The sequence below is a fragment of the Echiichthys vipera genome, assembly GCF_963691815.1.
Source record: "Echiichthys vipera genome assembly, chromosome: 21".
NCBI classification, from domain to species: Eukaryota; Metazoa; Chordata; class Actinopteri; order Perciformes; family Trachinidae; genus Echiichthys; species Echiichthys vipera.
The window spans coordinates 12,999,007-13,009,559 of record NC_139846.1 but is presented as its reverse complement, the minus strand read 5'-3'; the positions used below and the strand labels follow the sequence as shown (position 1 = coordinate 13,009,559).

Below are 10,553 nucleotides of genomic sequence, written 5' to 3'. Positions count from 1 at the left end.
ACTTCAGTCTGCACACTACGATTCCAATGTTTTACACTGAAAACAAATTTGTTGTGTAATTTCCTTCGACTGATGTGGCAACTTAGTTTAAAATCTGCTCTTGTTGGAATAAAGTCACCACTAATTTCCATTGAGACACACACACACACACACACACACACACACACACACACACACACACACACACACACACACACACACACACACACACACACACACACACACACACACACACACACACACACACACACACACACACACACACACACACACACACACACACACACACACACACACACACACACACACACACACACACACACACACACACACACACACACACACACACACACACACACACACACACCATTAACGGAGCTTAAAAAAGAAGTCATTTATGGAATTTTGTGATGATTGCTTAATGTCCGTGGAGAGACGCATGCGCAAACACACCTCCAGTTGGCAGCAAATACAAATGTCTCCTTATAAACTTTATTAATCAATTTCATATTTACAAATACATACATAATCTAACAATTCTGATATGAAACATTGGTATTTACAAAATAGCTCTTGGGAAAAAAACATTATGTACAGTACAACCTGATATAAGTTAGTAAATTACATTGGTAGGTAACTGTGCAGGTTTCTTAGTGACCCAGAAAACATTTAATTTAAGTCCTAAACCTAAATTTCATTTTGTTTTACTACCAGTCGGTTTAACCAACAAACAAAGGAGCTTTAAAAAGGACCACATTTTCCGGTCACCTTAAATTCAAAACATTTTTAAAATATTACAAATCATAACTTTGACATCTTACATATGCCAAAGAGAACAAATTTGAGATTGAAACTGAACATGTAAACAATCAGACAGACATGTTGTCATTTTAGCGTAGAAACCGTTCATCAGGTTCTTCACCACCACTTTTTAAACTGGTTAACCTTTAAAAGAACATATCTCAAATAGAAAATTAAACTCTTCACTTCTAAACACCAGTTCATCAAAATGCAGCAGGATGTTTCCTCACACGGCCGAGCTGCCGTCATGGCCCAGAATGTGGCTGATGTTGTGGGCAGGGCGATTGGGCTGCTTGCCGGAGTCGGCAGCCGAGGTGTTGGAGAGAGACAGCAGGGGAGACATTGGCATGGCTGAACCGTCGGTGGGCATGCCTGTGGCGATCTCAGGGAACAGCGAGGTGAGGCTGAAGTTGGATATGTGAGGCGTGATTCCAGATGAGTTGGCAATGGGCATAGGGGGCATATCCGGAAGCAAGGGGAAGCTGGCCTGGCCAAACCCCACAGGGCGAGGCGGCGAGAGGATAGAGCCGAAGCGGTTGTTGAGTTGAGGAGCGCTGCCCTTGTCAGCGCTCGGGCTGGTAAACATTTGGTTGGGAAAGTACTGGAGGGTGACATCGCTGGGAAGGCTGGGGTGAGCAGCTGGAGAATAGGAAGGGTAGAAGGAGGGTAAAGTGTTCTGGGGCTCCACAGGCAGAAGGGACGGCGTACGGGAGGTGTTGGGCTGGCTGACTGGAGGGATGAATGTGGAGTTGGCATTGATGGGAGGTGGGGGATTCATCCCTCCCTCAGGAATAAAGGGGAAACCAAAGTTTTGTGTGAGGTGTTGGTCAGGAACAAGGTTGTTGTCACTAGGAACCTGAGCACTATCTGCCATAAAGCGAACGATAGTGCTGCGTCGTGCCTCTCCTCCGGACTGTGATCTGCCCAGCAGCCCTCCCGAGGGCAGAGGAAGGTGGCCATCAGGCTCGAAGGGGTTGCCCTGTCTCAGAGTACCTGATCGGGGCCGGTCACCAGGTCTTAGCTTGCCGGGCTGAGCTTCTCGGGCGATGTGACGAGAGTGCTGGCTAACAGCGGTGGGTGGTCTGGAGGGGGCAGAGGAGCGGCCTGCGTCAGAGCTGTTGTGTGGGGTTGGAGGGTGGGGGAGACCGGTGCGCACACCTGGGCCTCCATGCATATTACTGCTGACCTGAGAGATATGGCCCTTGTTGCCCTCTCCGAGTCGCATAGTGGGGGTCTTCTGTGTCTGGGGCACACTGGGGCTGGAGGCCTTGGCCTGTATGTCTCCGGAAGAGCTTCCAGGCACACAGCTGTACTCCATGCTTACCGGGGGACAGCACTGCACTGCTCGCTGGTGGTTGCCCTGCTCAGGCAGGTGGGGAGAAAGGAGGCTTTGCATGAAACTTTGGTGACAACCTTCCTGCTCCCGGGGGAGGCCAACCTGTACTCCCTGTGAGCCGGCATGAGTGCTGTAGCGGTTCCTGCCATCTGCTGGAGGGCCAACACCCATCCTGAACCCCCCCTGCTGTTGCCCCTGAGGGCCTCTTTGGGAGGACGGCACTGACTTAGGGGCCATGTCACTTCCACGAGACACCTGTGCTTCAAAACCACTGAGTTGATGTGCTCCTCCTCCCATGGCCTTGAATGGCGGACACTCTGAGACCCGCTGAACATCAGCGGACCCCTGATGGTCAGAAGGCAGGCGATTCTGTGGGTTGTGTGTAATGTTGGCCTTCCCTCGTGATGTGTCCAGGTAACCACGGAGGTCTGGCTGCTCTTGTGTGGCGCCGCGGCCAGACTGTAGGTGGAGGCCCATGCGCTGTTGCTGCTCACCGCTGGTTGAACTTTTACCAATGAGAGCCTCCGCAGAGTAGCTGGATACACGGTGGCGATCCTGTCGTGACGGAGCGCAGGCCAGGTCAGACGACCGGGACACGGGATTACTGGGAGGAGGGATGAGCTGCTGCTCCAGAGTCCTAGTGCTCATCATCCTCTGCATAGCGTTATGATCTGGACCAGGCTGAGGAACAGAAATTATTCAAATGTTATTATCGAACAAAAATCTAATTAATTATTCAATACCATCAATCATGAACATATTTTCCTGACAGTTCCCAGACGTGAATAGATTCACAGAGTATGAATTAAAATATTAACAACTAGCAACATTCTACAATAATTGGTTTTCACTTGAAATGTTGACTTTTCATTCCTCTGTCTTGACTGTGGCTGCAGGGGGCAGAGCTGCTTTTTCACTGCAAAGCCCAGGATAGAAAAAAGCTCCTAGGCATTTTGTTTTTGTTTTTAGGAATCTTTTTGCTGTGGCAGTGTCATTGCGGTTTGCTACGGTGGTTCATTACAACTAGGTCTTTGTATTTACCAAACCAGTCCAAAAAAATACCAGAAGACCAGTTTTAACCTTCTTATATGCTAAATGCTTTACACTAGTTACAAATGGCTACAAGTTCCTACTACATAATACATACAAGCCAAAATCGATGATAGGAATGATAGATTAAAATCAATTGAGATAATTTTAGCACAAAAAATACCAGTTAAATAAACAAGATCAGACTCAGTAGCACAGCTGCCACTGCTTTGTTCTGTCATATGGTCTACCGTGTGACACAAACCTTGAGGTGCTCCTGCTGGGCCAGGTGGCTGCTGTGGTGGGCCCTGGATCCTGCTGCCTCACAGCTCTTCTCCTGGTGTCTAAAGTGCTGCTGTTGCTGCTGCTGGATCTGCTGCTGTAGATGCTGCTGGTGCCTGGAGTGGGAGCTCTGCTGCTGCTGCTGCAGCTGCTGTTGGTGTTGTTGATGCTGCGTCTGTGGCTGCTGTTGATGTGGCTGCTGTTGGTGCTGTTGGGGATGAGACTGTTGGTGTTGTGTTGGCTGTTGGTGCTGTTGTGATTGTTGGTGCGACTGTTGTTGATGCTGCCGTGGCTGCTGCTGCTGTGTGTGCTGTTGATGCTGTGTCTGCTGTTGATGGGAGTGCTGCTGCTGCTGAACTCCAGACTTCTCCAGGTGGTGCTGCTTCTGTTGCAGGCCAGCAGGTGAACCGGTCTGACTGCCTCTGACAAGCCCCCGCTTCTTCTGCACATGCTGCTGCTGCTGCTGCTGCTCCTGCTGCTGCTGCTGCTGCTGCTGCAGCGCCCTCTGGTGTAGTGAGTGGCGCTGTGCAGGGTCAGGCTGTGTCAGGTGGTGTTGCAAATGATACAGATGGGGCCTCTGTTGCTCTTGCTGCTGCTGCTGCTGTTTCATGTAAAGGTTTCCTCCCAGGTGCTGGCCAGGTTGGGTTGCAGCATGCTGTGGATGACCCTGGGGCAGATGAAGCACAACTGGCTGGTTCTGCTCAGGGGGTCCTTGAGGAGGGCAGTGGACATCCGTGGACCGAACTACTGGGCTCATGAAAGGGTTTGTGGAGAAGAGGGGGCCTGCACTTTCTGAATTAATCCTTGTCATAACAGCTGAGGACGTGGGGGGCAGCTGTCCAACCATCATCTGGCCGTGGTCTGGGGCTTTCACATCCATATGGCCGACAGTGGTAGCTGATGGAGGGCAAGGCTTGGGACGTTTTCCAGTGTTTAGCATCACCTCCTCCTGGGCCTGCCGCTTTGAGATGATCTTCACTTGTCGCTCACCTACACCAACTCCAGCCTGAGCCCTCATTAACGCATTCTTTAAGGGGGTGTACTCATTCAGTTGGGCTGCACCAGAGCAGGGTGAGAGGGCGTTGTTTGGGGGTTGGGATACGTGGGCTGAGGTCCCTACAGGGGAGGGAACTGGACCCTGTTGGCCAGCGAGGCTGGGAGAGCCAGGGTAGGGTTGCTGACTGGAGCTGGGCCTGATCAGATTGTTGACACTGAGGCTAGCCACAGTGCCGCTCTGGGATGAGCTCTGAGACTGGACCTGGGGGAGAGACTGAGACTGGGAGTATGAGATGTTTTGTGGATGTCTGCTTCCATTGGGCCCCTCCCCAGCTTGTCCTCTTACAGATACCTGGACAGCAGGTTTAACTGTTACTGAGTCCATGGGTTTAGTTTTTGCCTGCTGTCCAGTTGAGCCCCTTTCTTTACTGCAAGACACTGCTGGGGTTTTTGGGGGCTCCCATGTAGCTGCGGCAGGGTTTGTTGAAGCGGTGTTCCCAGAGCAGCTTCCACTCCTCCTCCCTGGACTGTCCTGTTCTAGCATGGCCAAGGCCAGCATTTCTGCCTGCTCGGAGGTGAATGTAAATGTTCCAAAGGCGCCAGATGACGCACTAATAGTGGAGCCCTGGGGAAGCATGGATGCCACAGAGAAGCCTCTGCCTCCCCCAGCCCCTGAAGACATGGGAGAATCTGTCTGTCTGCTAGATGTCATAGGATGCTCTATAGTTTGATCATCAAGGTTAGTGTACACCTGTTGAGATAGGACAAAATCCTTTCTAGAGGGAGGGCCAGAAGCCGCTGCCACCAAATCTTTCTCTGTTGCAGTGGATTGTCTCTCTACCTGAGCCTCCCTGTCTCTTCTAGGAAGATGGGTTGGTTTAACTTCAGCAGGATGGCAGGGGGAGGGGTTGGGCATATTCACATCGGTATGTTGTGTTGGAGCTCGACTGGTAGTGACCCTTTTCCTAAACTCTGAGCTTGTTGTAGGGGCTGTAACAGAGATATGGGCTTGAGAAAAAGTTGCTGCAGGGGAGGAGAACACCACAGTTGAGGATACCAAGGGTGGATTGGAGGGATGAGACTGAAGTTTATTACAGGGCAGAGGTTCTTGGGTATTAGATACCTGGGGATTACATACTGAAGTTGGCTGGATAGCCTGATTTAAAGATACTGATACATTTGCTGGGATACTGCTGGTGCAGACTGGAGTCAGACATGCAGTAGAAACAGCGGTGGAAGTGTACAGAGGCTCAGGGGTGCCTGCAGAGCTGACCACAGATTTGCTTTGTTTAGAAACTGCAGTAGTGGCAGCTGACTTACTTTGTGTTGTGCTAGTTGCTGAACTGGTTGGCTGTTTAACCTCTGGGACTGAGAGTTTGGTTACAGTTGAGTTGTTGCCAGAAATTACAGCTGGTTTACTCTCAATGGCCACAGCTGAACTAACTGTTGGCTTGACTGATGTGGCATTGACAGTTGACACTGCAGTTGCATTACCTCTAGAGTTAGTATGACTGAACCCAACACCAGTCTGAGTTGTACTTATGGAGCTTTTGCTCTGTGGATGGGATTGACTAAATACAGTTGACTCACTAGATGAACTACACACAATCATTATCTGAGAGTTTTGTGTAGAGGTAACAATCCCCACAGCTTCACTACAATCTGTAGTTGTGGCAGCTGTGGTACAAGTGGGGGGAATGTCTGTCACTTTTACAGTTGAGGACTGTAAAACTTGCGGTACTGAAACTTGAACTGTCTGACTTTCTCCTGCAACCACAGGCTTGGCTGAAACAGCAACAGCAGGCGATGCCTGATTAAGCTCTTTTTTCTTAGCTGGTTTAGTCCTTTTAGCTGATGCCCTCTTTGGTCTCTTTCCTGGAGGCTTAGGGGCATTAACCACCAGCCCTGAATTGACTGGGTTCACACAAGGGACCTGTAGCTGCCGTACAGGTAGAGCAAGTGCAGTGGCAGGGATGGATGCTGGAGCAGGAGGCTGCTTCTGCTGGACTGCTGATGATGGCACAGCTGGAGTCTGACCATTGTATGGACTAGAAATGGTAAGTGGAAGGCCCTGAGAGATACTCTGATTGAGACTGCTGAGTGCACCTAAACTGTTGAGGGCCACATTAGTAGTTGGTTCCTCTGTGGTGGTGGGCTGGACCAGCTGGAGTGTACTCTGGCCCGCCTGGGAGCTGGATTTGTCAGAGGTCTTCATGGGCTGCAAAGCAAACACCTGGCCGTTCACAGTGATAGTCTGTGGGGTTGGAGGAACCGGAGGAGAAGAGGAGGCCTGAGTGACCTGAAGGGGATGGTTCATATGAGGCTGAACAGGGCGTGGAAGAATGTGCACCAGTTGCTTTCCCCCAACACTCTGTAAGGATGTGGCAGACGTTGAACTGCTGGTTGTGGGTATTTGAGTGGACACAACAGGTACTGCAGTGGGCACAGCAGCAGGCACCATGCCGACCTGAGGATTCTGGGGGGCAGGTGCAACCTGATTGGGTGCCTGGATGATTACAATATGCTGACATGGTGTCTGATTGGTTATTTCCTCCCTTACAACTGACTGAGTTGGGCAAGAACTGGCCTGCTGTAGGATGACCACACTTGGGTTGTTTGTGTTCTGTGGTGCTGATACACCTGAGGCTGTCCCCCCAGTTGGGTTGACCTGCAGTACTTGCATAGTCTGAAGGAGGGGCAGCATGGTGGCCTGTGGCTGGGGCACGAGGGTTGGTTGAGTGATGGGCTGAGGCTGAGGTATGAGAGCTGTCGGAGGATGGGGAACCAATGAAGCTGGCTGAAGTACAGCTGGCTGGGGCTGCGACGGTAAAACAGCAGAGTGGCCCACCACACCGGGCTGGGGTACTATTGCTGACTGGGAGAGGACAGCACACTGTGGTTGGGGGGCTAGAACAGGCTGAGGTTGTGCTTGGTTCAGGACTGCTGGCCGTAGCTGGGGCGGTCTCTGAAAGGGCTGCGTTTGAATGTGGGCCGTAATGGGTGCTTGCTGTACAGGCACCTGTGGTTGCATCTGTATTTGAATGGGCTGAACAGAGGGTTTGTTGCCCACTGAACACAAATTCAACTGCTGGACAGCCTGGGTGGTGTTGATGATCTCTGGGGTGGGGAGACTCTGGCAGACTGGCTGCACTGTGTTTCCTGCCATCTGCAGTGTTGTCCAGGTAGTCTGTGTGCTGCCTGCTGCCCCAGCCCTAAGAAGGGCTTGGCTGTTGGGGATAGCAGTATAACTTACAGTCCTCAAGGCAGTGTCCTGTGTGACCCAAGAGCAAACCTCTGAGGCTGTAGCTCTAGAAGTGGTAAGCGTGGTGAGATTGGACACAGGCTGAGAAGGGCCTTCAGTGGGGAGCTGTGATATTGAAGTGGCTGCTAAGGTGAGGGTTGGGGCGGCAGGCTGCACTTGTTGGGGCAGGGCTGTGGTGACTGCAGGGATCTGGAGGGTGATGTAAGACACAGAGGGTGGCAGAGTTGGGCCTGCTGTCGGTTTCTCGACCACACACTGCTCTATCATTCTCAGGCCTGGTGTAGACTGGATGGATGTAGCAGTCGATCCAGGGAGAAGCGCAGGGGTGGATGAAGAGGTATTAACTTGCAGCAGGGCTCCATTAACCCTCAACCTGGCACTGACTTCAGAAGGCGGCTGAAAAATTAATGTTTCAGAAGGTTGTTTCGCTGGGCTTGTCTTCTTCCCAGCTGGGCATGCCACATTGCCATTGGAATAGACGATGATCTCCTTTGGGAGTTGGTGAGTGGGGGTCACCTTTGCCACCTTGGCGCTACGCTGTTTGCCCTTCCAGTGAATTGTGGGGTCTTCGAGAATGTTAATATCATGGGCTTTGAGGAGCTCAATGTAGTGAGCACTCTCCTTCCTCAGCTCCTCCATCTGACGCCGCAGCCGACGGATCTCCTCCGCTGCACAGAGACCAAGCACATACAGTATATAATCAATTAAGTGTACTAGGTCATAGGTTAAATGATTCCAAGTGCACATAACGTCAAGGTCACATTTTAGTAGTATATTTTGAGTATGAATAACTTTGAGAAAAACACCGTGTGGACTAACTGCAAAAATGATGTGGTATACAAATGTAAAACTTCACCTTGGACTTTATCTCCTCCTTCCAGAAGCAATGTGTCATTTTGTTTCTTCAGTTCTGTGATGTAGCGAAAGGCCTGGTCCAAGATCATATTCTTACTCTATAGATAAGTGAAACACAACTCAAAAGTTAACTGGCCTGTACAGCCACTGTTGTATTATAATATGTTACTAATAAGTCAAAACAGTAATGCCAGCTTGTCTCTTACTTGTTTAAGTGCCTGGGAACAGGGCAGAAGATTACCAATGCGGTTAATCCCAGCGTTAATCTTCTCTTTCCTGTGTCTCTCAACTATATAGAGAAGAGAGTAAACTTTAAGTAATGTAGCAACCACCCGTTAAAGAAACCCCCACAATAAACCCATATTCACAAAGCAGCAAGAGTTGGAAAGAAGCATAACAGGGGATATTATTTCACCTGCATTGTGGGATTCTTTGTTTTTCTTTTTTCTGCAAAAAAAAAAAGGTTAACATATTCCTTTATTACAATTATGTACATGTGTATCCAGGTACTACTACTAATTTGGTGTAAATAAAAAAGGCGATATCCCAAACATCCTTACTTGGGTTTATGACCGGGTGTCTGAGTTTCAGTCATCTCTGGCATCCTGTCTTAACAGTTGCCTGTATGATCAGATACCAGTCAACACATTTAACAGCTGGGCCTTAAATCCCTTCCGGGCCCGTCCTGCAATTAAACACACACAACATCCATACAGAATAGGTATTTTTAAATAAGTATAATGACACCACAATTTGGAGGACTAAACATGACTCAATAAATGCATAAATTAATGAATAAATAAATACAGGAATAAATAAATAAATGCCTTAATATATACATAAATAATACAGGAATACATACATAAATAAATGTATAAATAAAAATGCTCAACATTTATTTCTACATTTTTGTTCATCTACATATATTTTTTTCTGTACTTCTGTGTCCATATGTTAATTAGGTATTAGGTCCCATTTATTCATGCACTTATTTATTGAGACTTAAGTCATGTTTAGTCGTCCATAATCCAACAGTAATGTCATTTAATTTGGTACAGCAGCAGATGGAAAGTGTACAGACCTTGTGAAGCTACACCGAGCTTCTGGTACAACTAGATGCTAACAAGCTGGTGTTGATTAACCTAGCTTTACAGCTAACCTGAACTAATTTACCTGCATATTACAGCATAATGACAGCATGTTTAACGAGCTACACACACAGTTGGGAGTCCTGGTTGTTGACAGCAAGCTTAATGTTCACATCATTATCCCGTCACTTAACCAGCAAGAAACTAGCAACCTGAGCAATTACCTATTCAGCTAGCTTCATGTTAGCTCACTGGCTAATAGCTCGCTTACTTTACCGTTACCGACATAATTATTAAGTCAATTATTGGCGTATTTCTTCGCGTCCCTGCTGATAAAAGGCTGCTGTTGGATGGTATTTTCCACTAACCTCTAGCCTCGGCATTTTGGAGACTGTCAGTCGCTGAGAGTACTTTGAGATTGAAGGCTAACTGTTGGCTAGCAATGCATTAAACTCAACTCATTTCTCAAAACAATCCAGATACACCTAACCCTGTGCAGAAAGGGGAGGGCTCTGGGAACCTGACAGCCAATAGTATTCCAGATATGGGAAGTTTCAACCAATCACGATGTATGGAAGGGCATCCAGGGACCAGTGCACCTAGACATGTATGCTGCTAGTATTCTTTACAGTATGTTTTAAAATGATTTTTTTTAACCATAATTAATTCAAAAAATATATATATATTAAAAATATTCAATATATACATTAGTTTTCTTACATGTTCCAGAGTTATAGACAATACCAAAAATGTATAAATATTAATAACAAATTAAAATGTATAAAGACAGTAAAACATATTAAAGAGTATGAAGAATGACAAAAATGTATGGGCTCGGCTGCAAAATTAAGGGAGTTTTTGCCAGTTTATTATTTTTGAGTTTTAAGTTTTCCTTAGTTATCAA

The 10,553-nt window shown here is 48.2% G+C and overlaps 1 protein-coding gene across 2 annotated transcripts; it reads right to left on the bottom strand.

Annotated features, from left to right (window-relative positions):
• Positions 1 to 581: 581 nt before the first annotated feature.
• usf3 (upstream transcription factor family member 3) lies at positions 582 to 10,102 on the bottom strand. Of its 2 annotated transcripts, XM_083935961.1 has the most exons (7): positions 10,018 to 10,102; positions 9,122 to 9,246; positions 8,977 to 9,008; positions 8,768 to 8,850; positions 8,563 to 8,659; positions 3,432 to 8,374; positions 582 to 2,818 (listed from the first exon to the last, which is right to left on the bottom strand). In XM_083935961.1, exons 2-7 carry the CDS (start codon positions 9,163 to 9,165, stop codon positions 1,028 to 1,030), a joined length of 6,990 nt encoding a protein of 2,329 aa, XP_083792087.1. In that variant the 5' UTR covers positions 9,166 to 9,246; positions 10,018 to 10,102; the 3' UTR covers positions 582 to 1,027. The 2 variants fall into 2 exon arrangements, with proteins under 2 accessions (XP_083792087.1, XP_083792086.1); XM_083935960.1 differs by lacking the exons at positions 9,122 to 9,246; positions 10,018 to 10,102 and having other exon boundaries at positions 8,563 to 8,680; positions 8,977 to 8,987.
• Between the last annotated feature and the right edge of the window lie 451 nt (positions 10,103 to 10,553).